We start from the raw sequence: 27,337 nt of genomic DNA on the forward strand, positions 1-27,337 counted from the left end.
TGTCTCTCTCTCTCTCTCTCTCTCTCTATCTATCTATCTATCTATCTATCTATCTATCTCTCTGCCTTTCTCTCTGTCTCTCTCTCATAATCCAGGTTCTCTTCTGGCTTTGAACAGACAGTCCAGTACTCCTAGATCTGCCCCCTCACATTTCCATCCTCTCAGGCTCATTGTGTGTCCCCTGCTGGGTGCCTCCTTTATCAATAATGGGCCCTTGAGGCTATCCGGGCCAGTCCTTACATTATAGAATGAAGGTCCATGTGGGCAGGGCAGAGCGACTACCCAAGATGCCTTGATGAAAAACCTGGAGCCTTGGTCTTCCAGGCCCCTCTCCTGGGACGGCCTTCCCCCAGAGGGCCTCATGACGCTGGCCCAGGAGCTGCCCCCTGGCCCGTGCCTTCCCCCGTCAGGTGCTTGCCAACATCTCCTCGGAGGGCTTCTTTCTCCTGCAGGATGCCCTGAGCATCTCTTCACTTCTCTCACAGCCAGAGGCGTGCTCACGGGTAGACTTTTGTTTCCCACTGTTTGGTGTGCCTGCCTCCTCTGCTTCCTGACTTCTCACTCTGACACCAGCCGCTGTGGGGAGTTTGAATAGATTAACCAGCTTGAGGATGGAGAGCTTTTAATCAGAAGTGTGGGCGAACTCGGGGAGCCCTGCTTCTCTTCCTTCCTTAGCCTGTGGGAGCCCGAGCTGCTGCGGGGCCCGAGTGGAGCCTCCAAAGGCTGGGGGGAGGCGGGGCAGCCAGGCAGAAGTTCATACACCCATCTGTGGGAAACAACGAGAGACCAGAGTTCTTGGCCTGGCTTTTTAGAAGGATAACCTCAATCTAGTGGGCCAGATTGGATGTAGTCACACATTTTTGCTTGTCTTTTACTAAATGAGAAATCCCAGAGGGAGCCTGGCTGTGTAACGGATAATGCAAGGGGAGGCTCACTCGGGAACGTCTGGAGGGGAGGGCTATGAAATGTGCCCTTCTTCTATGTCCTTCTTCCTCTCCCTCTTCTTCTTTCCTCCCTATTCCTCCTCCTTCCACCACTGAGTTTGGGCCTTGAGGCCAAGTTCATTCCAACAAAGGTGTTCTGTGATTTACCTGGTGAGCCCTTCTCCATTCCCAGGGTCCCCCATCTTTAAAGAGACCTCTCTCAGTACGGCCAAGTTCAATGAGGCAAGAAGGAAGAGAGACAGAGACAGGGAGAGATGGAGAGGGACAGAGAGAGGAAGAGGGAGGGAGGAAGAAAGAGACAGATGGGGAGAAGAAAAAAGAGAGAGAGGGAGGGAGAAATAGGGAGGGAGAGAGAGACAGTTGGGGAGGAGGAGTGGGGGAGAGAGAGAGACAGAAAGAGGGAGGAAGAGAGAGAGGGAGAGAGAGAGAGAGAGAGAGAGAGAGAGAGAGAGAGAGAGAGAGAGAGAGAGAGCAAGCAAGCGCTTCTAGGAGAGAGGGAAATGTTTGGAAGGAGGCAGATATATTAGATCTATACCTGTCTCCAAGGTAAGGCAGCCTGCTCCTTCTGCTGCCACCTTTGGGAGCATCTGTTAGTTTCCTACCCAGAGCTGCATATGAGCATGAAAAGGTTCATGGAAGGGGTCAGGAGAAAAGCGTAGAAGGAGTTCCATTTAAGCCCTTTTAGAGCCCCAAGATGTTGGAGAGTGTTGACTGCCATGTCCATTCCTGTTGGAACAATTCCAGCCCTCCCTGGGATGTTTGACCTTGAAAGGGCACACCAAAGCCTTCCCTGCCCCCCTTCTCCTTTTTCCTGATCTCTCTGGGGCTGGGGACAAGTTTCTGAATGTGTGTTCCTTTGTGACAATCTCCAGTGTTCTTCGCCACCCGTCTGTCGGCTGTCATAGGGACCCATAATTATTTGGCAGTGGGGAGTCAGGATAAGGGTTTTTTTGGTGTTTTTGTTTGTGTGTGTTGGTTTTTTTTTTTTTCACCCAAACTGAGTCAAGGAAGGGAATTTGTGAATTCATGAATGAAGCCTAAGTCCATGTTCACTCTGGACTGGGCAATTCCAGCCCCTCTCAGTCCCAAATAGATTGACCCACTCTGTGGTCCCATGCATGTACCCCTACTTCCCTGGAAACTCAGGCAGAAACAAGGGCCAAACCTTACACTGACTTCAGCCACCTGGGCAAAGTGGGTTTGAGCTTAACCTAAAGGTCTTGCTGGTGCCCACTTCACTTTGTGAACTGCCTCGCCCCAGCCCAGCCCAACTAGCAGGGCCCAAGGGCATCCCCTCAAGGCCCAGACAGACCCAAGTTCGGTTCCCCTTAGCCCTGCTGGGTATCTCTTTAATTCCGAGATCCCCCAGGCCCCACTTAGATTATTGAGGGGTCCCCAGCTCCAAGCCCACTTCAAAGTCTTTTAGGCTTCTCTCTAAGAAAGACGAGATGTTGCCCAATTCTGAGCTTCTGTAGCAGACAGCCTCGTGCCCTCTGGTGAGCTTCTGACTTCCCGGATCTTCTCTCTCCAGGCCTGAAGACCATCGTGGGGGCCTTGATTCAGTCCGTCAAGAAGCTCGCGGATGTGATGGTCCTCACTGTGTTCTGCCTAAGTGTCTTTGCCCTCATAGGTCTCCAACTCTTTATGGGCAATTTACGGAATAAATGTGTCCGGAACTTTACCATCCTGAATGGGACAAATGGCACTGTTGTGTCCGATGACCAAATCTGGGAGTCGGTGGAGATGTACATCAGCAGCCCAGGTACTCGCCTCCCCTTTGGGTGTCCTGGTACTGGGGCTCCAGCCTGGGAGGAGGGGAGCTGGCAGCCATGCTTTTTTAAAATAAGGTGCTTTGAGATCAGTAATGGAAGGTCCAGTAGGCTGGAGGGGGTCGCATTTATTTAATGAGTTGGGAAGGGAGAGATAAACTGACTAAGGAGACCAAGACAGAGTTGTCAGAGAGGTAGGAAGAGGACCAGGTAAGAAAGTGCTGCCAAAAAAAGGGCCAGAAAAGAACGATGGAAAGATGTAGAATCAGAGGTTCGAAATGAGTTCGAAATCCACTTCTATACCTTGGTACCTTTTGTGCCTTGAAATTAGGGGTTTGCTTCATTTTTTATCTTTGTTTTCTCAGTGCCTATTACATAGGGGGCCCTTAATAAAATGCCTACTGAGTTGTAATCACAATGGAGAGAGAATTAGGAAGACTTGAATTCAAATCCAGCCTCAGATACTATCTTGGTGATCCTGGACAAGTCACTTGGCCTCTGCCTCAGTTTCCTCAGTGGTAAAATAGGGATAATAACAGCACCCACTTCCCAGGGTCATTGTAAGAATCAAAGGAGATGATATTTGTAAAGAGCCTGGCACATCGTAAGGGCCTAATCATTGCTTTCCCCCCTGGTTTCTGTGAGTTTGGACAAGTGGCATTTTTTCTCTTGGCCTCATTGCCTTTATCTGTTAAATGAGAGGGCTGGACTAGACCCGAGTCAACCATCAGATGACTCATTTGAGAAACAAGGCGTTGAGGTGGGCTGGCCTCCCAGGTCCAATCTCGTTCCAGATCCAGGCTCCAAATGGCCTCGAATCTCCAGGAGCCTGTGGTCAGAAGGACCACCGAGGCTAAGAAAAGGCCTCTGGGGACCCTGGAGAGCTCTAGTGGCCAGAATGGAAGTCAGGCAGCCGGGACCAAGGAGGAGGGGAGGGAGGCAGAGACAGGGCAAGCCATCAACATTTATTAAGTGCCTGTTGTACCCAAAGAGAGGCCCTAAACATCCGTCCCTGTTCTCCTTGAGCTCACTGTCTAATGGGGAGGATAACGTGCCTACGATGCAGGATAAATGACAGACGGGCGGCATAGGGAAGCCGCTAGCCCTGAGGGGGACTGGGAAAGGCTTCCTGGAGAAACTGGGGGTTTTGCTGAGACTTCAGTGGGTGGAAGTCAGAGAGACGACAAGGAGGGACAGAATTCCAGGCTGGGGGGCAGCCAGAGAAAATGCCTGGAGTCCACAGACAGAGGAGATCCCTGCCACTGTCCTGGAGAGTATTGGGGGGCTCTGCAATGTAAGAAGACTGGAAGGGGATTGTGGGTAGGATCCTGGAAGTCAGTGGTGTTCAACTCCAGTGGAAACCAGGGCTGCTGATCTGTAGGGAAGCATCTCTGTAGGCCACATATTGAATTAGTTTTACATTTCAGTGCTATTGGGACAGCTAGGTAGCCCAGTGGATAGAGGGCCAGGCCTGGAGTCAGATATTTCCTAGCTGTGTGGCCCTGGGCAAGTCATTTTACCCCAACTGCCTGGCCCTTACAGCTCTTCTGTCAGAATTGATGCTAAGACAGAAGTTAAGGGTTTCTTTTAAAAAGCATCTGTTTTACGTATTTTTATTTCTTTTGATCCCTATTTCCCATTACATTTAATGTGGTTTGGCAGCACTCCGGAGTGTTTCTGCCACATTTGCCATAGGCGAGAGGGAGGCCCTGGAGTTTATTGAGTAGGGGATGGGGGTGATGTAGATCTGGGCTTTCGTGGCTGGAAGGAGAATGGGCTGGAGCTGGGAGAGCCCGGAGCCAGTCGGGCTCTCCCAGCAGCCATTGCCACAGTCCAGATGCGAGGGGACGAGGGCCGGCCCCATCAGGGAAAAGAGGGCGCGTGGGAGAGGGCTGCCCAGGGGAAGCCCATAAGCCTTGGCGATAGCTGGGATATGGGGCAGGGATGACTCCCAGGATGACCGCCAGGGACCGGGAGGATGGAGCTGCCCTCGACAAGGACAGGGGAGGCTGGGCCCGGGAGCTCTACGCGAGACCAAGCAGATGTCCAGTGGAAAACTCCTCATGGGCAGGACGGGGCTGGAGCCTCATGCAAACGGTCTTTCTCTTGCAGAAAACTATTTGCTGAAGAACGGAACCTCCGACGTGCTACTGTGTGGGAACAGTACAGACGCAGGGTATGTGGAACCGATTTCTTAAAGACCCATACCAGTGTGCGCACGCACACGCACACGCACACACACACACACATGCACACACACACGCACACACACACACTGTAAGCTGTGACTTCCCTGTTGCCATCCTGAAGTCTGGGAGTCAAAAGATGCCTCAACCCTTCAGCTGCCCATTCCTGGAGGAGAGGCCCTTCCTCGGCCCTTCCTCGGCCCTTCCTCGGCCCTTCCTCGGCCCTTCCTCAGCTTCCCTGACAAGTGATCCTCTTCCTTCTCTCCAAGACCATTCATGAGAGCAAACCTACTTGCCCCTGCGGAGGAGGAATGCTCCCCTCTGCCCACGCACTTTCCCTTCATGATGGGAGGAGGATGAAGGGAAGAGAAAAAGCTCCTCACTCCTCTGATCAGCGCTTCTTACATGCAGGAGCTCATTTGAGCCTTCTAAGAACCCTGTGAACGTGGTGGCTATAGATCTCTCATTTGCAGATAAGGAAACTGAGGCCGGGAAGGGTTGTGACTTGCCCAAGGTCACATAGGTAGTAAGTGGCAGGTCTTCCTGTCTGCAAGGCCAGTCTTTACCCTCAGGTTTCAAACAACCTGGGAAGGGCAGTCACTCTGCCTGGCCTGGGGCTAAAGGATTGTCCTGCAGGCCCAGATGGCAGTTCCTATTTGTCTGGCCCACAGGTCATGTCCAGAAGGTTACCTCTGTCTGAAGGCTGGAGAAAACCCCGATCATGGCTATACCAGCTTTGACTCTTTTGGCTGGGCCTTCCTCGCTCTATTCCGCTTGATGACTCAAGACTGTTGGGAGCGTCTCTACCAGCAGGTATGTGTGTGCCCAGTCTGAAAGATGAGCCCCACATGGGCTTCCCATCCAGCTACTAGATAGTGTGGGGGCTGGGGGACCTCATACAAGTCTGCTCCATGTCAGGCCACACTAACTCCAGACTAACCGGGTCCCAGGCTTTGCCTCAGGGCTTCCCGAGGGTACGATTTAGAATTCCATTCCCCTCAATCTTCCTCGGCAGGCAGGGCCACTGTTACCAGAGATGCCCCACTGTTGGTGGGATGGGCCCCGACTTGGGGCGTGAAGTCTTGGCCCTAGCTCTTGGACCAACACAGTTTAGGTCCAAAATAGGGCAGCTCCTCCTAGCTCAACAATCTTGGGGCATGACCCCCTGTGATGAGTATTTGTTTAGAGGCTGAAGAGCCTCAATCGGTATTGAAAGGAACCAGTTCTGTAATACGAGGTGGCTAACAGAAACTTTTTGCTTCTGTAATTTCTAACGGTCACAAAAAGTCAGTTAAACATCTTAGAATCTTGAGAAAGTCAGTTAGAACTTGAAGCTATAAATAGAGGTGAAGTTCCAATTGACAAGGCTTTTGCCTTCTGACTTTCGCTGTGGCTGGAGGCTTTTGCTTTGGTCTTTCGGCTTTGGCCTAATTGCTTCAGCCTTGGCCTGCGCTTATTTTGTTTTGGGGAAATTTGGACCCATCTCATTTCTCCGGACCTCTCCCTGATCTCCCATCTCCATCCCGCCCCTTCCCTGATTTTCCTTTGGGTTCTGGTTGGAAGGGAGGGCTGGGTGATTAGATATTGTGGGTTTTAGTTTCTATAGGCTAGTAGAGTATCCTCAAATAAGTTACCCCTGGTTTTAATGATTTGATAGAGACTTTACTTAAAAAGCAGTCAAATCTTCCTGACTGGGAGAGCCGGACTCTCTCCGTCCAAACCCCTCGGCGACCCATCCCCCACCCTCACCCCTCTCCCTAGCAGCAGTTAGAAAACCCTGAACCCCTCCCCCTTCTGACTGACCCTGGTATGAATAAACCCCCTTGTGACCTATTCAAACCCTGTGGTGAGTCACTGTGTTGAAAATTAAGACAAGGGCCAAGAGACAACTGGGGCATCCATCTTGGCAGGAAGTACCTCCCCCAGACTTCCTCCAGCCATCAGTTTGACTGGCAGGGAGGGGCCCCCTCGACCCCTCCCTCAAGAGACTTGGAAACTAACAAGAGAAACCCTCCAGCCAAACCTAAACATTTCTTACTGGCCCTGATTTCCTCCCTGTATCCTCTGACTCAAGCCTCTGGGAATAAACCTGTTTGAGCTGCCCTCTCCTATAATACCCCATTTTCCTCTATCTCATATATACCTTCATTTCCACACCCTATCACCTTATAATCCCCTAATATCCTTTTATCCTTCCTCACACCCAAATTGCCTTTTGTTTGACCCTACTCAGATTACTATATTTACTTATTTTTGTTAAAACAGTTCCAACATTTTTGATTGAAAACTATTTTCCCCTTCAGGTGTGAGACATTCATTCCTTTAGCTGAGGGATATCCCCTTTGTCTGAAGATGTAAGGCATTCTCCCTATATGTGAGTTTAGAACAGGCTCCACTCCAGTCGTTGGAGTACATACTCCCTGCCATATAGATACAAGTCATTCTTTTCCTCTGGGTATGACTCTTCTTCTGTGTGGATATTGAACATTTTCCCCTCCTTGGGTGAGATAGCCTCTCCCTAGGGATGTAGACTATCCTTCCCTCCCAGTGTGAGAAATTATCTTCTTATGGGTAGCATTCTCTCTCACATATGGGACATTTTCCCCTTTAGGTATCTGATTATCTCCCCTGTGGTGAATCTAGGACATTGTCCCCTCCATACAGAAGAAAGATATTCTCTTCCTTTCAATGTGGAACATTCTCCCTTCCATTATGAAAGGGAGGCATCCTCTTCCTTTTGGTGTGAGACATTCTCCTTTCCATTATGAAAGGGAGGCATTCTTCTCTTTTTGGTGGGGGATATTCTCCCCTCCATATGGAAGAAATACATTCTCTTCTTTTCAATGTGGAACATTCTCCTTTCCATTATGAAAGAGAGACATTCTCTTCCTTTTGTTGTGGGACATTCTCCCTTCCATAAGAAGGGAGGATATTCTCTTCCTCTGGGTGGAGAACATTCCTTCTTCTAGATGGAGGAAAAATAGGCTCTTCCTCTGGGTGGGGGACATTCTCTGCTCCGTAAAGATGGAGATGTAACATTTCCCCTTCCACCCAGGGGATGTTTTACAGACCCACAGAGCCTGGGGTAGATTATCTGAATGCTTTTCTCCAACCAGACCAGGAGGTTCTCCCCAAGTCTGTTGGAGATGCCTATCAGTCTGCATCTGACCTTTTCTCTCCCCCTCTCCCACCCATGGCCACCCCTACCTGCAGACACTGAGGTCTGCTGGAAAGATCTACATGATCTTCTTCATGCTGGTCATCTTCCTGGGCTCCTTCTACCTGGTGAACCTGATTCTGGCTGTAGTAGCCATGGCCTATGAGGAGCAGAACCAGGCCACAATTGCTGAGACCGAGGAGAAGGAGAAGCGTTTTCAGGAGGCCATGGAGATGCTGAAGAAGGAGCATGAGGTGGGTGAGAGCTCACCTGGGTGGTACCTGCTGAATGAACCAAGGGGGACTGAAGCCTGCAGCTGTGGTCTGAGGGATTCATTCTGGGTCATCTTTCAAGTGAAAGAGGAAGATGTCCCTACAGTCTGAATAGGCTCCCAGAATAAGCTGTGGTCTTTGTAGCATAGTCATTAAGGGTGAGGAGGCCTGAGGGAATCATAGTGCAGGCCTAATGGTAATCAGGCCATGGATGTCTAAGAGGAACTCTTCCATGTCTCCCTTCCACTCTCTCTGATCCATCTGCACCTCCTTCCCCTTCCCACCCCATCTCTGTTATCTCCAGTATCTTCACACATGTCCTTCCTCCATCTAGAACTCTTCTCTGTCTCTTTTCCCATCATGCCCTCCACCCCCATCCCAGAGAGCACCCCCAGAGCCATCAGGCTCTTCCCTCCTCTGCCTTCCTGTCTCGGGCATTTCATGTCACAGTCACTCAACCACCAACAATTTAGGAAGTGCCTATTTATAGGGCGAGAGCCTTGGTGTATCTCTACAGATCCTGAAGCCTCCTCAGAGGCCTGGGGGAGTCTGTTCATCACCTATTCCTACATGAGCTAATCAGAGTCAAGTACAGCCCTGCCTTCCTAGAGCTCAGTTTTTGTGGGTGCCCAGCGGCCAAGCCAACCTAGGAGAAAGGGCCCTGCCTCAGTTGGTGCTTACATAAATGCTGCAATTTTTTAAATTTGATTTTTATTTTTACTTCCAAACTGTCTGCCCCACTTCCTCTCTCCTTCCCCTGTTGAGAAGGCAAGAAATCCGATAGCCATTATACATATGAAGTCATGCAAAACAATGCTGGCCATGTTGCAAAAAAAAAAAAAAAAGCAAGACAAGAATAATAAATAAAGGCAAAAAACCCTCTTCAGTCTGCCCTCTGAGTTCCTCAGTTCACTCTCTGGAGGTGGATAACATTTTCATCATGAGTCCTTTAGAATTGTTGTGTATTATTGTATTGATTAGTGCTAAATGTCACTTTCTTAAGCCCGGACCATTGGCCAGCAGAAGCCAGAGGAATCAGGAGCTTATCTGGACACATCCCTCCTTTTCCAGAGGGAGAAACTGAGGCCCAGGGAAGGGTCCAAATCATCTTTGGTCCAAATTCAGGCTTACCAGATCCACCGCTACCACCAACTCCAGGCACTGACCCGGCAATTTCCTGCCCTCTTTCCCCCTCTAGGCCCTGACAGCCAGGGGCATGGACACCGTGTCCAGGAGCTCCTTTGAGATGTCCCCCCTCGCCCCAAAGACAGTACCAGACAGAAGGAGCCGGAGAAGGAAGAGACAGTCCTCAGGGACAGACGAAGGCGGGGAAGACCGATTCCCCAAATCGGACTCAGACGATGGTCCTCGGAGAACGGTAATTTCCCCTGCTCTGATCCCTTGGAGATATTTCCATGTGCATCCCCGCTGCTGCCCAAGATACTGACCCCAACATGGGTCCCAGGGAGGTAAAAAGGTCATGGGGCTGCCTCTCACCTTCCTTGTTCTCTGGAGTACCCTTCTATTCATGCACAGTTTCCTCATTTGTAAAACAAAGGGGTGGACTAGTCTTCTGAGGACCCTTCTAGCTCTCCGGAGTGCCCATTTTATAGATAAGCAGAGAAATGAGATGGCTGCCCCACAGTCATACAGACGAGTCTCCAAGAACCCCGACTTCTTTCTGGGGTGTCCCAGGGCTTTTTATTTACCTCCCCTGAGCACATTTCAGCCAGAAGGCTTAGAGGGGCTACAGCAAGAGCATGGGGCAAGGTGGAGGCCTCCCTCCCAAGTCCTCTGCACTAGCCCAAGGAGCCAGCTCCAGCAGCTGCATCCAGGAAGACACCAGTGCTTGCTAATACTTTAATTACAGTAGGTTCATTGGGCTTAATGAGCCAGGGAGGCTTAATTGCCTCAAATACTTGCTTAGCAAGAGCTGAGAGCTAGTGGGCCATCAGAGGCCTCACCGGCAGCATTGTCACTACATTGCTGCCCAGGAGCCCCCCTGCCCCATGGGAACCAGAACCCGGCTCCCCCTTCTCTGCATGGGGCACCCCTGAAGGATGAGGCAGAGAGAGCCACTCCCCAGGTTCCAGGGGCTGGCAGCCCTCCAGGAGGCATTCTGGCCCAGCATCCCTCCTTTTAGCAAGGAGCCTTTGGAGAGCAACTCTGTGAAGAGCCCCCCAGCCATTCCCCCACCTTAGGGAGACAGCATTTTGTCCGAGCACCCTGCCTTGAGCCTGCCATTGGATCTAGGCGTTTACCGAGCACCCACTCCATGGAGGCCAAACTGTGCCAGGCGCTGGACATACAAAGACAAGGCAAAAGCAGTGCTTGCCCTCGAGGAGCCGATGAACAAGAACAAGCGCTGACATCCAGGGTGGGATGCAGGCCTGAGGGAAGGTCATCTGGGGGCGGGGCGGCACCAGCCATCAAAGGCCTCCCGGCTGTAAATGAGAAAGGCTAGGAAGAGTAATAATACTACCAGAGCGGCCCACGGCCAAGCTTGTGGGGGCCTCAGCCACGCCAGTGCCCAGCAGAGACGGCAGCCATTATCCTCCTGCCACTCCGCTGAGGGCGACCCAGAGCGGCTGGAAGGTCCTCTCCAAGGGTGGCCGCTGAATTCTGCAGAGCCATCTGCGGGAGGCAGGTGGAGATGGGCCGGTGAGGGTCCCCCGTGGTCTCGGTGCCAGGGGCCACACGGAGCCGGCTTGGGGAGGAACGAGGGCTTCCGGTGCCCGGTCAGTGGCCTCCGAAGGAGCCGCAGATGAGCGGGGTGGGTCTAGTCAAGGCCTTGGCTTAGTCTCCTCCTCCTTCTCTCTTCCCCATCCCAGACCCTTCTGGGCATCAACCACGCCCCCCACAGAAGCTCCCTGAAGCGCCGGTCCAGTCACGGCAGCGTCTTCACCTTCCGGCGGAGGGACCTGGGCTCAGAGACGGACTTCGCCGACGACGAGATCAGCACTCCTGGGGAGAGCGAGAGTCACCGGGCGTCCCTGCTGGTGCCCTGGCCCGCGCGGCGCCCCAGTGCCCAGAGCCAGCCCAGCCCGGGAGTCCCCGGCGTGCCCAGCCTCCTACACAACGGCAAGAGGAACAGCGCCGTGGACTGCAACGGAGTCGTGTCCCTCTTGGCCTCGGGGGTGCCGGAGGCCACGCCCCCCGGGGGCAGCCTGCTCTCCTCGGTGATTCCGGAGAAGCCCCGCCCCCCTCCGGACACGGTGAGCTGGCCAATGGCAGGGGGTCAGCCTGTGAGTGAGTCCCAGACCCTGTGTATGGCGAGCGACCTGGGGGGGGGGGGGGGGGGGTCCGCTGCGGTCCTGTCCGTGTGTGTGCGTGCGTGCGTGCGCGTCCCCGTGTCCTGCCTGCGCGTGCGCACACGTGGGCTCCGCTGCGACCCTGAGAGCGGCTCCTCGGCGCTGCGAAGCCGAAGCTGAGCTGTAGGACGGCAGGCAGAAATGGTTTTTCCTGGCGAGGTTTAGTGTGAAGACTCCAGAAGTGGCCATTAGGATGCCATGGAGAAGTGCTGGGCGCAGGGAGGAACCCCGAGGCCCTCCAGTCTCCTCATTTTACAGCCGAGGACGCTGAGCCCCAGAGGGGAAGGGACCTGTACACAGGCAGGAAGGGTCAGAGGCCAGATTCGAACCCAGGTCCTTTGACCCCAAGAAAGCGTTCATTCCTCTGATATTTGTAGAGAGGGCCCTCGAGGTGGCCCCTGAGGTCTCTTCCAAGGCTGGCTTCTTCCTCGGATGCCGTGACAACCCAGCCCATAGCCCGATGCCCGGATCTCCATCCAGTTTCTACTTGGATACTTCCAATGATGAGGAGCTCAGTAGCGCTGAGGACAGCCTTTGGTCACTCTCAGTGTGAGAAAGCTCACCCTTGTGAGGAGCCGGAGCCGCCTCCCTGAGAGGCCCATCCATGTAGCAGGCCCGGGCACAGAGGCGAGCTCTCCTCCGAGGGGCAGCTCTCCATCCGCCAGCCTTCCCGGGTGCCCAGCTCGGGGTCAGACCCCCTGGGAGAGAGCCCACGACAGCCGCACCCTGCTCTCCCCCTCCCTGCTCTCCCCCTCCAGACCCCCTTTATTCCTCCTGGGTGGGCGCCCGTGGCTTGGCCAAGACTCGGCCCGTTTTTTCATCTCATTGAACAGAGACCTCCCTGCTAGGAAACAAAGGCTCAGACTCGGGGAATGGCTAGGAGGTAGCTGGGTGAGATGATCTCCAGGCCCCTGGCAGCTCTCGCCTTTTGTCAGCCCAAACCGATATTTGAACCTGGGTTCAAGTCTTGTCTCTGTTGCTTAGCACCCACGTGCCTTTGGACCATCTCCCTGAGCCTCGGTTTTCTCGCCTGTAAAATGAGAGAGCTGGGCTAGACGATAACAATAGCAACAACAGTTGGCATTCACAGGGTGCTTTATACAAATATGGTCTCTGTAACCTCCTGGAGCCTCGGTTTTCTCATCTGTAAAATGAGAGAGCTGGGCTAGACAGTAACAGCAATGGTTACCATTTCCCTTGTGCTTCGTGGTTTGTGAAGCGTTTTACAGACGTCTCATTTGTTCTTTCCAGCCACTCGGGGGGGGGGGGGGGTCTTTGAAGCCCTTCCTTTCCATCTAAGAATAAATATGGGTGTTGGCTCCAAGGCAGAAGAGCGATAAGAACCAGGCAATGGGAGTGAAGGGACTTGCCCAGGGTCATACAGCTAGGAAATATCTGAGACCACATTGGAACCCAGGACCTCCCATCTCTAGGCCTGGCTGCCCCCAGCCGCTTAAGGTCTACTAGAGGAGTAACCATAGACATCCATGGCCAAGGAGGGCTCCTTTGGGGTGAAAAGACCCAAGTCTGGTTCAAGGAGCCCTGAAACAATTACTGATGTAACAACAATTCCATGGCCATTCCCAGAGCTAGAGAAGGGGGGGGGGGGGGGGGGGCCGGGCAGTATCTCTGTACAATGGGCTGAGTCTGCAACATGGGGGGCTCTGGGGAGATCTTGAGAGGCTTCCCGGGGTCTCGAGGGGAGCACGAGTCACCACCAAATGTCAGGAGGGGGGCTTGTGAGGAAGAAAAGCTTTCACTCGTAAGGGGCTCTCCAGGGTCCGTGGGAAGAGTCAGCCATTTCCCACCTCGCTCCCAACAGGAGGGAGGTCGCCCTGCTCTCCTCTCCAGGGCCAGGCGTGGCGATCTGTAACTGTGCTTGCTGCAGGATTTCGGAGCCAGACTAGAGAAAGCAGGAGGTTAGAAGGACAGGGAGGAAAAGGCCGGCGTTCCACCCAGGCCATCTCGCCACGGGCTGGAGGAGGCTGGAGGAGGAAGAGATCTTGGGTAATTAAGGCCGTTGGGGTCCTCCTCCAAGCCCCCTGGTGATGGCTGGCCAGGCCTGGGCAGGGGAAGCTCTGGGGCCCACGGAGGTCCCGATGTGGGACATGAGGCAGGGGCTCCAGGAGGCTGCGTCCACTGAGGTCACAGCTCGGGAGGCCCACAGCTTGGGAATTAGATCAGCCCTGGGTAAGTTAATATCATTTCCTAATTTCATTAGGGAGAAAATCATCTCGTGGCACCGCACATGTTGGGCAGCACCCACATTCATACACTTCATTACCCCAGCCTGGGATTCGGTGGATTCTCACGTCTGCGGGGCCATTTCCAAACCTAAAAGAATTAGGGGTTCCGAGATGAGGCTATTTCCAAAGTTAAAGGGATTAGCGGGCCAAGATGGGGCCATTTATAAAACTAACCAGATTAAAGGCTGCCTCGCTCTGGCTCAGCCTGAGTTCTGGAGGGGAAACTCCCAGCTGCCTTCTCTCCTCCCTCTTAATCTGGAGTCGGGGATGCTGAAGGAAGGATCTGGCCTCTCCTTATTCTAATAAGGGCCAGGCAATGAGTGGGTGGGATAGAAGGCTGGGCTTGGAGTCAGGTTGATGGACCTGGGTTCAAATTCTACTCAGATACTAAATAGCTGGGTGACCCTGGACAGATCACTTAACCTCACTAGAACTCAGTTTTCTACTCGATGAAATAAAGAGTTTGGATTTGATGACCTCTAAGATCATCAATCCTAAATCTACATTCCAGTGGCCTACCCCGAACACTGGCACCAGATTAGGGTCCTCGGTCCCAAAAATTCTGCTTGGGATTTGAGCAAACAGCCATTCCTCAGATCTCATGATATCTTTTTAGAGGCAAGGTGGCATAACGGTCAGAAGGCAGGGAGACCTGGGTTCCCATCCCACCTCCGATACATACTGGGCTTCTATGATCCTTGGCTTCTCGGTCATTCAATCAAGTAACATTTATTAAGCCCCAGGAGAAATGGCACCCATTTGTATGAATAATCAATCAGTAAGCATTTATGTTTTCAATGAGCAATAATCACACCTTGGTTAAACCTCATTGGCGACAATACTGCCACTGTACAAAGCTATCAATAAGCATTTGTGAAAAACTTGGATGTGCTGGTCACCGTGCTAAGCAATGGGGCCACAGAAAGAAAGTGAAAACAGTCCCTGCCCCCAAGGAGCCTCCACTCTAACAGGAGAGACAAAAGGTGTAGAGGAGAGGGAAGAATTAGTTGGTTCAGTGGAAGAGAGCCAGGCCTAGAGATGGATGATCTTGGGTTCAAATCTGGCCTCAGACACTTCCTAACTGTGTGACCCTGGGCAAGTCATTTAACCTCCATTGCCTAGCCCTTACCGCTCTTCTGCCTTGGAGCCAATAAATTCTAACTTGGAAGATAAGAGTTTTTGGTTCTTTTTTTTTTAATAAGAATATTTTTTTAAAAGATACATACAGAGTAAACACAAAGTAACTTGAGAAGGGAGGCCCTAGCTGGGGAGCTAGAGCATAGGACTTGGAGCTCAGAAGGCCCGAGTTCAAATCTACCCTCAGACACTTTCCAGCTGTGGAAGTCACCACCTCTGTCTGCTTCAGTTTCCTCATCTCTAAAATGGAGATAATAATAACTTACCTCCCAGAGTGGTTGTGAAGTTCAAATGAGATCCTATCTAGAAGGTGCCTGGCCAACTCTGAAGCCCTCTCAAGTGACTATTATTATTAGCAGCTTGGGAGTGACAGAGAAATGTCTCCTATAGAAGGGGCCATTTGAGCTGAGCTTTCAGATGTAGTCAGTTTCCTTACATCAGTGAGAGCATGGGTCCAGTTGGTGAAAATAAGGGGCGTGTGTGTGTGTGTGAAGCATAGAATATGGATATCGGATATATATATATATATGATATATGTTATAATACATATAACATATATGATATATAGTAAATATATTAGATTTAATAAGCTTGAAGACTGCTCTAAAATGTTGTATTATACATTGTTTTATATATTCGTGTACATTATCTAGAATTATATATGTTGAATTATATAAATTCACATTTTATATATATCGAGAAAGAGAGGAAAGAAGAAGGAGGAGAGGAGAGAAGACATGAGAGAGAAGAGAACAAGAATATATACTTTTGTTGAATAGAAGTTTCTCGAAGGCAGAGCACAATTTCGTTTTTGGTCAAGGTATTCCCAGCACTTGTCATTATGGCATATGGTGGGTGCTTTATAGTTACTGATTGAGTATTTATTAGTACTGGAAGGAACCTTAAAGATCACCCCCACCCCTTTACTGCCGCAAATGAGGTAATGGAGGGCCAGAGATGTTAAGCAGTTTCCCAAAAGTCACACAGCTTGGTGCCCAAGTCTCCTGGCGCCCGGCGCAATACTCTTTCCTTTTTAGCACACTCCTGCCTCTCAGAATCCTTGACAGCGTGGCAGGTCTATCTTCCTCATCTGGAGGGGACTTTCATGTTCCCAGTGGGCAGAGTGTGCCCTGAATAGGTGACAGTTCCCAGGTCCCCGGGTCCTTTAGGAGATGGAGGATGATGGGGTCCTGAGGATTGCCCCAGTGTTTGCCTCCTCCTTTCCAGCACCTGATTGATGTATACAGTCACCTAGAGTTTTCCTAGAGGCCCAGCCTCTCCTACTGCAGCGTCTGTGGGGGGGGCAGGCACATTCTGGAACATCCCATCTGTAGGTCTGGCCCTCTAGCCACTGAATCAACTAGCTGTCCACTATGGAATTTAGTTCTTCTATATTCCTATGTATTTTATTCTATGCTTTTAAAATTGTCATTCAAAGGGCTTACTCTGTTTCGGTAGAAGCAGTTTCCTTCATAATCCTTTGGATTTTATTTTATGCATTTTAAACCCTGTTGTGAGAAGGGTTCACCATCAGCTTCATCCGATGGCTGAGGGGGCAGGGCCAGGAGGTCCACGATGCGGACACAGGGAAGACCCCCGGCCTGAGCCTCTCAAGCCGGTCCTCAGATGAGCCTGGCCCCTCACCTTCCTGTTCTCTTCCCTCTCATTTATTTCCCAAGGAACTCCTAAAGCCTGGGGCCAGGACTTAGAACCAGCCTTTCGGGGGGCACATAGGAAGGCTGCAGGCCTGGCCCTCCTTCGCCCCCCGGCCTGGCTGCAGTCCCTCTCCGGAGGCAGCCCACCACCCCATTTAGCTTTTTCCTTTTCTGATGAAAGCCTGATGGGGAACTTAGAGTCCAGGCAGGCCTTCGAGGGTGGGATCATGGCTGGAAGGGGCCTGAGAGAGCATCCAGGCTGGCTTCCTCATGGTCTAGATGCAGAGCCCCGACGGGGCCCAGAGAGGGAAAGGGGCCTTCAGGAGGTCACCCAGGGAATGACGGGGAGCATCGTCCAGGCCCCGGGGCCTTCCTCTTCAGCGCCCTGCAGGCAGCTCCCCCCTCCTATTGCCATGATACTCAGTACAGAACTCAATGGGCCTCTCTGATCAGTCCAGAGTGGGCTGCCCGGTCCGTCCTGGAGGCTCCTTCAGGCCTTGTCCAGCCTGGCTGCCCGGGGCTTGGGCTCTGGGCTTTGGGCGGAGTCACTGACAGAAGCGTAGTCTGGGCTGCGGGACAGAGCTCCGGGGCTCTCCGGGGGGATGTCGATCTGGTACCGGCGCCCTTTGGTACCATTTGGTTAATGGATCTCCCACAGGGTTCCCCCTCCCTTCGGATCGATCCCTCTGCCTGGGCTCCCGGGGGGGGGGCTCTTATTTCCCAGGCACAGTCTGGGGGAGACGTGGGCAGAAATGTGGCTGGCAGGAGGGCCTCTGGAGAGGGGCCGAGGAGCGGGGAGGATGGTGCGAGGGCAGCCCCGGGCCAGAGGGGAGGGGGACGGAGGCCTCGGGGTCTGGGGGAGCCTGGGGGGAGCCCGTGAGAGGGGAGCGTGTGTGCATGTAGGACCTCGCGTGAGGCACCGGCCCCCCTAGGGTGGCACCAGCAGGGAGGGACAGTGGCCGGACCGGCACGGGGCACACTGGCGTCCGGCCGCCTTGCCAGCATTTTTGTTTTTCCACCCAGAGCTGGGATTTTCTTGGCACGGACTTGCTACAGACAAGCCACGCGTCTGCCCCTTTGGCGGATGCTCGGTGTGTCTGGTGCAGTGGACAGAGTTCAGTGGGAGGGCTCGAGTTCGAATCTCTCCTCAGACCCAACCTGTGGGACCCCCAGCCGTGGGCGGCGTGTCCCTGAGCCTCAGTGTCCCCATCTGTAAAGTGGAGCTGCGTTGACAGCTGCGTGGGGGTGGGGGGCTCCCGGGGCTGCTCTTGGTCCACCTCACGGCCTTCCTCCCCAGACCTCCATGTCGGAAGAAGTGAGCAAGAAGCAGCTGCTGATGCCGCAGCGCCTGTCCCTGGAGTACTTCGAGGAGCCCCACGAGCGGCAGCGGGCGCTGAGCGCCGTCAGCGTCATCACCAGCGCCCTGGAAGGTCAGTGCAGGGCCCAGGGGCCCCCCCATTTTACACGTCGGGGCCCGAGGGCCAGAGGAAGAGCCGGGGGCGTCCTCAGTGGCTACGCAGCGTCCAGGCTTGGCTCCTGCCGGTCTACGTTCAGCATCCTTTCCCCGGGGACACGGAGAGGTGTCTGTACGCCGGTAGTAGTGCCAGCAGTGCACAGCCCTCATCTGGGGAGATGGCTGGTGTAGACGGTGGGAGCTGAGGCGCAGGGAAGCTCTCTGAGGACCCCCAAGTTTCTCCCCAGGGTGAATTCTAATCGAGGCTCTCGCCCGGTGGGACCTTGGGCATGCTGCTTCCCCTTCCCGGGCCTCAGTTTCCTCATCTGTGAAAGGGAGGCGGTGAAAGAAGTGACCTCTAAGGGTCAGTAAGGATCAGAGGATCCTCCTGGATGGTGGCCTGGATCATGCCAGCAGTGTAGACGGGCACCAAGAACAGTGTGTGCCCAGCTCTGGTCAGAGGGGCAGCACGAGCGCAGAAAGAGCCTTGAATTCGGGGTGCTGAGGCGCTGTGTGGCTTTGGGCAAGGCACAGGCCCTCTCTGGAGGCAGGCGCTGGAGGAAGTGATCTCTAAGCACTCCCCAGCTTCATTCTGTCCCCATTGGGCTTCCCTACCTGCATCGGGGCTCCCAGCCTCATTCCTCCCCTCATTGGGCTTCCCTACTTGCATCAGGGCTCCTCCCAGGGGAGCCCCCCAGCCGCCCCCCAACCTCCCCCATGGCCGCCTTCTCCCCTGCAGAGCTGGAGGAGGCGATCTCTAAGCGCTCCCCAGCCTCATTCTGTCCCCATTGGGCTTCCCTGCCTGCATCGGGGCTCCCAGCCTCACTCCTCCCCTCATTGGGCTTCGCTGCCTTCATCGGGGCTCCTCCCAGGGGAGCCCCCCAGCCTCCCCCCATGGCCGCCTTCTCCCCCGCAGAGTTGGAGGAGTCGCACCGCAAGTGTCCCCCCTGCTGGAACCGCTTCGCCCAGAACTACCTGATCTGGGAGTGCTGCCCGCTGTGGCTCTCCATCAAGAGGAACGTCAAGTTCGTCGTGATGGACCCCTTCACCGACCTCACCATCACCATCTGCATCGTCCTCAACACCCTGTTCATGGCACTCGAGCATTACAACATGACTCCCGACTTCGAGGACATGCTGCAGGTTGGCAACCTGGTAAGAGAGATGGGGAGCCCCTGTGGGCCGGGCACAGCCCCCTGGGGGGGACCCCCTCAGGGACCCCCCAAAGCCTCACCTGTGGCACGGCACACAGAGCTCTGCACTCGGAGGCAGTCAGTGGAGGGACAACCAGGTTGTCCAGTGCGGGGAGTTGTGGGTCTGGAATCAGGAAGACCCCAGCTTGGAGGCAGCTGGGTGGCTCGGTGGAGGGAGAGCCAGGCCCAGAGAAGGAAGGTTCTGGGTTCAAATCTGGCCTCTGACCCTTCCTAGCTGGGTGGCCCTGGGCAAGTCACTTAACTCCCATTGCCTAGCCCTGACTGCTCTTCTGCCTTGGAATATTGGTTCCAAGACCAAAATTAAGGATTTTTTTTTAAAAGATCTGAATTCAAATCTGGCCTCACATATTTACTGGCTGTGTGTTACAGTGAGCCTCTGCCCTGATTTCATTGTTGGCTTGGGTTGGCGGACGTCAGACACAGCAGATGTCCTCTGAAGACCGGCCTCGGCGGGGCAGGGGGGAGGGGGGCTCCACCAGCCTCTTCTTAGCCCACGCCCCGCCTAGAGCCTTGAGCTGGATCTTCCCAGCATCCTCGAGCCTCTCAAAATAGCAGGTTCCCTCCCGTCTGGCGCGTCTCTCACACTGAAGGTTTACCTTCCCGGAGCAACTTCCTGCTTGGCAAAGCGATTGACTCTGCCACGCCGTGCCCAGCCCTCGTTCTAAACTGCCCCTAGAAAACCTGCTTCTTGGGCATCTGCCCCTTGGAGGCTTCCAAAGCAAAACAGCCTGGTGGGCCTCGGGCGGGTTCCAGGGAAATGTCAAGGGGCCACCCTTCAGCTAGACGTGGGTTGTCGTGCTTGTGTCCAGGTTGGGTGGAGGAAGGACGGGTGAAGGTGTGGCGGTCGTGGCCGCGCTGGGCATGGTTGGGCCGCCGTCGTGACACTCTCGTAGGTTGCTGTTGGGGGCGAGTCGCGACGCGTCGGCTTCGGGCTGAGAGCATGGCCGAAACGTTGGCGTGGCGGCTGCTGTGCGCCAGGCGGTTAGGCTTTCCCGGGCTGTCTAGGCGTGGGATGAGGCTGAGCTGGGAGCGTGGGAGCAGTAGAGGGGCTCCGCCGCGGTGCCGCTGGGCCGTCCTGGGGGACGAGTCTGTCGGTACCGGATCGGGATTTAGCACACACGAGCTGCCGGCCACACGGGCTCGTCGTCATAGTGTGTCGGCGTGTCATTACATTGTCTCGTTGTCGCGTTGGCATCAGGCCCAGATCAGTCGCTGTGCGGTTAGTGACTCGGATCGGGGCGCTGGTAGATGGCGGTTGGGAGATGCTGGGACGCACCTGCCTGTGTTTGGATTGTGTTGGCCGAGGTGGGACTCTGGATGGGGCCCGCGTGGCGGTATTGTGTGCGGATGTGCTCGTGGGCTTCCTGGTCGCCAGCCATGGCCAGCCTCTCTCTAGGAGCCGAGAAAGCCAGCCCAACCCCCCACGTTTACGAGTCGCCCGGCGGCCCCTCGTTCCTCCTCTGCAGGCAGATCTGAACTGGCCACAGCTGCCTCCCGAGACCGTCCAGCAAGCGGAAGCACCGAATTCATTTTCCTAGACGGGAGCCATTTGGCAGAATGTTTCCGGCAGAGTTTCTCCGGCGCTCCTTGTGCCCCGCCGAGGAGGCGGGATTCAGCGAGAGGCTAGTCTCAGGGATCAGCGAAGGACCCTCCAGATCATGAGAGAGAAGCCAGTGAGGGGGAGTCAGAAGAGATCAAGTGTCCGATCCAGAGACCTCCCGGGTGGCTGTAAACCTGGAAGGATGTCTCTAAGCGGAGCCTTGAGAATCTGCCCTTCGCCTTCGACTGTTCAACGCGCCACACTTTTTAAACCCTCGCTTTCAATTGATTCTGACTTAGAATCAATGCGAAAGGATGGTTCCACGGCAGAAGAGTGGTAAGGGATGGGCATGTGGGGTTGCTAGGAACTATCTGAGGTCAGATTTGAACCCAGGACCTCCCATCTCTAGGCAGGAAGCTCACCATTTTTTCAGGGCCTTGGATGAAGGCGTGGATGGCCCAGTTGTCAAATTAGAGACGGCTCAGTTGGGCCTGAGAGGTGAACCACGGGACGAGGTGGCAGGACCCAAAAGACTCAAAACAAGCTAAAACAATGAGAATAAAAATGAACATAAAGTCGCCAGAGTTCATAAAGGCAGGAAGGGATCGGCTAGAGCAACGGTCGGCAACCTTTTTGGCCGTGAGAGCCATAAACACCTGTGGAAGGAGGAGGATGGAGGCGAAGGCGCTGGAATATGGGGCGGGGGCTGAAGGGCCCCCTGGGGCACATCCTGGGGCTCTGCCCGGACTGGCAGGTCGGGAGGTGGAGCCGGATATGGCTCGAGAGCCAACGTTGCCAACCCCTGGGCTAGACAATGGTTGATAGAAAAAAGACATAGATGAGCTTTATACGAGCCAGCCGAGCGATGGGGCAGCCAATACAGCCAACGCCAGCCCAGCAGCCCATGTCTTCAGCAAGGAGATGGCCCTGACACGGCCTGGCCAGAACCAGAGCGGGTCCGATGACACCTAGAGGAGGCCTTCGATCTGGGCGCCATGTTTAAGGACGACGTTGACAAGTTGGAGGATGTCCCGACAAGGCTGCCGTCGGGAGTGGGGGCTCCGAGGCATCCAGCGATCGCGTGGCCTCTAGGGCAGAGCTCGTCGTCTTCCCAAACCCGCCCTCTTCTGAACGTCCTCACGGCCGCTGAAGGCTCTGCCTCTTCCCAGGACGAGGACGCCAGCCTAGATGGGTGCCATCTTGGCTCCTGGCTCTCTCGCCTCCAGATCTAATATGCTGCCGAGTCTTGTCATTTCTATGTTCGTGTCTTCTCTCAAATAAGCCCCCTTATCTCCTTGGACCCTGGCCAAACCCCGGAGCAGCCCCTCAGCCCTGGGCAGTTACAATAGCCTGTTGGGTCGGGGTGCCTCCAGTCTCTCCCTACTCCAATCCCTCCTCCATTTAGCCACCAAAAGGGTTTTCCTAAAGCTCAGGTCAGGCCCGATGGTGTCACTCTCCTCTTCCATAAACACCAGGGGCTCCCTATTGCCTCCAGGATCAACTATAAAAGGCTCTGTTTGGTCTTCAGAGCCCTTCGTGACTTGGCCTCTTCTTCCCTTCCCAGGCCTCCCCCAGGCTCCTCCCTGGCCACGTCAGCCTTCTCTCAGGCCTTGCACAGCTCCACACACTTCTTTTTTTAAACCTTTCCTTCTGTCTTAGAAGAGATAACGAGTGTTGCTTCCAAGGCAGAAGAGCATAAGGGCTGGGCAGTGGGGGTGAAGTGACTTATCCAGGGCCACCCAGCTAGGAAGCATCTGAGGCCACATTCGAACCCAGGACCTCCCCTCTCCAGCCTGGTTCTCTATCCATGGAGTCACCCAGCTGCTCCCTCTTCATGAATTCTTGATTGATTACTATATTGGAGAAGAAACTCAAATACTCAGAGAGCTTTTATGTGAAAGAAGCCCGTTCTGCTCTGCGGGGCCCCCGAGGCAGAGCTTGGAGCCCCGGAAGGAAGAAGAAGCGAGTTCAGGTTTCGCCTGGCAGAAGACTCCCCAGACAGTCCCAAATCCCAGCCGGTCCTCTCGTCTCCCTTGGTGGGTCGTGGGCTCTGCCTGGGCTCCAGGGCTCGGACAGGTGACCATCGCACCGCTCCTGCCTGGAACGCGGCCTCCAGACCCTCCTAGCCGCGCCGTCACCTCCACGAGCCCCCTCCCCGCTCTCCAGTGCCCCCTGCCATGTTGTCGTGCTCAGACGCCATGGGAGCTCCCGCAGGGGAGGGACTCTAGCTTGCTTGTATTGGGGCCTCTGGGGCCTAGGACAGTGCCTGCCTGGCGCCCATCCTAAGACTTAGAAGGCTCTGCAAGGGGAGCCCCTTCCCAGGAGGTCTTCCGGGGAACCTATGGAGAGGGGAGGCACCTGGTGCCTGGGCACAGGGAGAAGAGATGGGCATTCCTGGGGGCTGCGGCAGGGCTGGATGGCATCAGGGGAGCCTCACCCCCTGCGCCCATCAGACAGCTGCTCCGAGGCCCGTGCTGCCCGCCCCTTGGGCATCCCGGCCTCAGGGCAGCTGCCCCGCTGTCCAGGGCCACCAGCCCGAGCACAAGTGCTCACTCAGCCCTGCCCGTTCCTGGCCCCATTTTGAGAGGGACGGGCAGAGGAGACGGGGGTCCGGCCTCAGGAAGCCCCCAGGCTGCTTGGGGAGACGAGACTCCTCTCCTTGGGGCAAGCAGAGGCCAGTCCCGGGAGGGGCAGGATGGGAGGGGCTCAGCAGGGGCTGAAGATGTCCGGAGGAGCTTCCCTTGCGGAGTGGAGGCTGAGCCTCGGAGGAGGAGGGAGATGGGGTGAGCGTGGAGGAATAGAGGGCGGCCTTCCGTGAAGCAGCACAAGCAAAGGCTCGAATGTGGAACCGAAGCCTGGCCGTGTGTTAGGGCCGGGGCCGGGGCCGGGGCCAGGGCTGGGGCTGGGGCCGGGGCTGCTGAGGGCGCCAGGCGGGTGGATGCTCCCAGGCGGGTGGATGCTCCCAGGCGGGTGGATGCTCCTGCGTCATCCCTCGAGGAGTCCAGGGCAGCCCCAGCGGTTCAAACGAGGTCGCCCCCTCTGCCCCCTCCTCCTAGCGGCAGGGGCCCACGTAATTGGGGCCTGCCAACTCCCGGTCCCCGGCGGCGGTTCTCTGGGGAGCCGGGGTGTCCTGGGCACGGGGCCGGGCACCCAGCAGGCCCCCAGCCAAGGCGCCCTCATTGGCTCGTCCTCCCCCGACTCCCCCTTTGCCGGAGTTCCCTGTCAGAGCTGCCAGCTGCCCTCAATCTGTCCTCCGGGGCGCAGACAGAATTGGGTTACAGCCTCCCCGGCCCCCCGGCGCCATTCGGCCCTGTTTCCTCTCTACTCTGGGGGGTTGCCGGGCTCTCTGCCATGCTCCCAGCCCCCTCTGCAGCTGGCGGAGCCTTCGCCTCCCACCCAGAGCAGGGACCCTTCCCTTCTGGCCCCGAGTCTGCCTGGGCCTTTGGGGCCCCCAATTCAACCGTTCTGACGTGGCGGATCCCCTCGTGTGGGGCAGAGACTGCATGAGGCGCTGGGGGCAAAGACTGGCCCAGGACCCTTCCCTCAGGGAGCCCACAGTCTCCTGGAAGAAGGGGGTGCCATCCGGCCCCCAGGGCCCTGCTCCGAGCCTCCCCAAAACTAGAGGCCTGCCTCAGGGAGTTCCCACTCCGTCCCTGGAGAAGGCAGCCAAGAGCCAGGGAAGATGGCAGAGATCCGGGGACGACTCGTCCCGGGCGGCCTCCCAGCCGTGCTTTGGAGGAAGCGAGGGCTGGAGGGGCCCCTCAGGCAAAGGCAGAGGCCGTGGATGTGGCGGAGGGGCAGGAGCCAGGCTGAGGGTTCCAGAGAAGCGGGGGGGGGGGTCCCCTCTGCAGGGCCCTCCTCGCATCACGGCGCTGAAGAACGGGGCCAGAGAGGGCTGGGCCTCCTCGGCCTCTGGGCTCCTCGCTCTCTGGCCCTCCCAGGCTTGGCCAGTTCTCTGGCCAGCTTCCCCCTCCCAGCTCCTGCCCAGGCTGACCGGAGCAATTCCTGGAGAAGTCGGGGCCCTGCGGCCAGCCCTCTGGGGAGCTCCGCAGACCTCCGCCAGGCTCAGCCCGGGCTCCCTTCGGGCCCTCCCTTGGCCTCAGCAGCTGGGTGGGCAGAGGAGGACCGACTGAGCGGGATGGACCTCCAGGGGGACTTCAGAAGGCCCTGGGGGACGACGCCTTGGAACTGACCTCAGAGAAGCTGTATTCGAGCCCTGCTTTTGCCTTACTCCCCCAGGACCTGCCTGTGAAAATGGGACCGCGGGGCGAGATGACCTCATGGCGGGTCGGGAGAAAAGGGTGGGATTCGGCCTTTGTGGACCAGCGTTCGAGTCCTACCTTTTCCCCTTCCTACGTACCTGTGTGACCTTGGACAAGTCACAACCCCCCCCCCCGAGGGATCACCCTCTGATCCTGGAAGCCCCTTCCGTGAAGTCACGGCCGAAAATCTGTCATTGAGCCCCATCCTTCCATTTGAAAGATGAGGAAGCTGAGGTCAGACTCTGAGTGTCCTCCCGTTCCTGCAGCCACGCTGGGCAGCAGGAAGGGACTTCCAGGGTCCTCACCTCCAGTACGACGGCAGGACGGGGCTCCCGGGCCCAGAAGGGGCTCCCAGTTCAAGGGTCACCCCTCAAATAGGCCTCTCTCCGTGACGTGCTTTATGGAGAGATTAGACCTGCATTTCATTCTTGTACAAGAAATTCCTAATGATAATAACTAGCATTTATGGGGGGCTTCTGAGGTTTGCAGAGTGAACACTGGTTAGCGTTTGAACCTCACAGAAACCCCTGGGAGGGAAGGGCTGGGTCATCCCCATTCTGTAGAGGAGAAAACGGAGGCAGACAGAAGTCGAGGGACTTGCCCAGGGTCACACAGCCGGTGGCAGACGGGTCCTCCTGAAGCCAGCCCTGCACACAGTAGGCCCTTAATAGAGGCTGAACTGGCAGGAACATCTGGGGAGGGGCAGAACTTGTCATCCTTTCGTGGGGGGCAGAGCCTCGATCCGGTCCCCCCTTTGTCTGACTCTCTCGTGTTTTCTCTTCAAATCACCTGATCGCCTGCCTTAGAACCAATGCTGCGGATGGGTTCGAGGGCAGAAGGTGAGGGCTGGGCAGTGGGGGAGAAGTGACTTGCCCAGGGAGGGTCCAAGGCCACGCCAGAAGCCAGGACCTCCTTGTCTCCGGGCCTGGCACGGCCCCTGCAGGCTCCCCTCTTCTGCCACCCATCTCTGGATCTGGCACGGCCCCTGCGGGCTCCCTTCTTCTGCCCCCCTGTCTCCGGGCCTGGGCAGGGCCAGGGCTGCCCTTGTGACCCCCTCCGGCCCATCTCCCTCCCCAGGTGTTCACCGGCATCTTCACCGCAGAGATGACCTTCAAGATCATCGCGCTGGACCCCTACTACTACTTCCAGCAGGGCTGGAACATCTTCGACAGCATCATCGTCATCCTGAGCCTCATGGAGCTGGGCCTGTCCCGCATGGGCAACCTGTCGGTGCTGCGCTCCTTCCGCCTGGTAAGGCCCTCCGCGGGCCCCTCCGAGGAGACCCAGAGGACGGGGGGCCCCGGCCTCCATCCCGGCTCTGGCCCTCACTCCCCTGAGGACGGGGGTTCCCTGGTCCCCCTCCGCTGAGACCCCCGCCTCTCCCTTCTCTTCCCAGCTGAGGGTCTTCAAACTGGCCAAGTCGTGGCCCACCCTGAACACGCTCATCAAGATCATCGGGAACTCGGTGGGCGCGCTGGGGAACCTGACGCTGGTGCTGGCCATCATCGTCTTCATCTTCGCCGTGGTGGGCATGCAGCTATTCGGGAAGAACTACTCGGAGCTGCGGCACCGCATCAGCGACTCGGGCCTGCTGCCACGCTGGCACATGATGGACTTCTTCCACGCCTTCCTCATCATCTTCCGCATCCTGTGCGGGGAGTGGATCGAGACCATGTGGGACTGCATGGAGGTGTCGGGCCAGTCGCTGTGCCTGCTCGTCTTCCTGCTCGTCATGGTCATCGGCAACCTGGTGGTGAGTGAGCGCCCGGCCGGCTGGGGCAGGGACGAGGGGCGGCAGGAAAGGGGAATGCTCACCGGCCCCCGGCAGGGCGCCTACCTGTCTCACAGGCAACGGGGCCGGGAGCCAGGGCGACCTGGGTTCAAGCCTTACCTCTGAATCTAAGAATGTCATGTGGGTGAGTCACAGAGCCTCATTGGGCCTCCGTTTCCTCCTCTGTAAAGGGGTAGAGTAGGACCGGCTTGGGCCCGAGGTCCGATGAGCCCGGTGTCCTGTGTGCATGTGTGTGCGTGCGTGCGTGTGTGTGCGTGTGCGTGTGTGTGTGTGTGTGTGTGTGTGTGTGTGTGTGTGTTGGAAGCCAGGAGGGCCATGTCTGCCAGGAGCACTTAGGGACGAGCTGCAGGCGCTGCAGACAGAAAGCAGCTTTCATTTACCCGTCTGCTGCCCACCTGC

The 27,337-nt window shown here is 56.0% G+C and overlaps 1 protein-coding gene and 1 pseudogene across 1 annotated transcript in view; one reads left to right on the forward strand and one right to left on the reverse strand.

Moving 5' to 3' along the window:
- The window catches only part of LOC123246716 (sodium channel protein type 5 subunit alpha-like), a 263,117-nt gene that overhangs the window by 186,620 nt on the left and 49,160 nt on the right, over positions 1 to 27,337 (forward strand). The window contains exons 5-14 of the mRNA XM_044675519.1: positions 2,476 to 2,706; positions 4,826 to 4,889; positions 5,571 to 5,712; positions 8,113 to 8,310; positions 9,527 to 9,706; positions 11,160 to 11,543; positions 17,975 to 18,107; positions 19,047 to 19,285; positions 26,224 to 26,397; positions 26,543 to 26,994. Of these exons, the coding sequence (XP_044531454.1) occupies positions 2,476 to 2,706; positions 4,826 to 4,889; positions 5,571 to 5,712; positions 8,113 to 8,310; positions 9,527 to 9,706; positions 11,160 to 11,543; positions 17,975 to 18,107; positions 19,047 to 19,285; positions 26,224 to 26,397; positions 26,543 to 26,994 (2,197 nt within the window). The remainder of the gene's footprint in view (positions 1 to 2,475; positions 2,707 to 4,825; positions 4,890 to 5,570; positions 5,713 to 8,112; positions 8,311 to 9,526; positions 9,707 to 11,159; positions 11,544 to 17,974; positions 18,108 to 19,046; positions 19,286 to 26,223; positions 26,398 to 26,542; positions 26,995 to 27,337) is intronic.
- LOC123232622 lies at positions 14,586 to 14,744 on the reverse strand (annotated as a pseudogene).

Source organism: Gracilinanus agilis, chromosome 1, assembly GCF_016433145.1.
Source record: "Gracilinanus agilis isolate LMUSP501 chromosome 1, AgileGrace, whole genome shotgun sequence".
NCBI classification, from domain to species: domain Eukaryota; kingdom Metazoa; phylum Chordata; class Mammalia; order Didelphimorphia; family Didelphidae; genus Gracilinanus; species Gracilinanus agilis.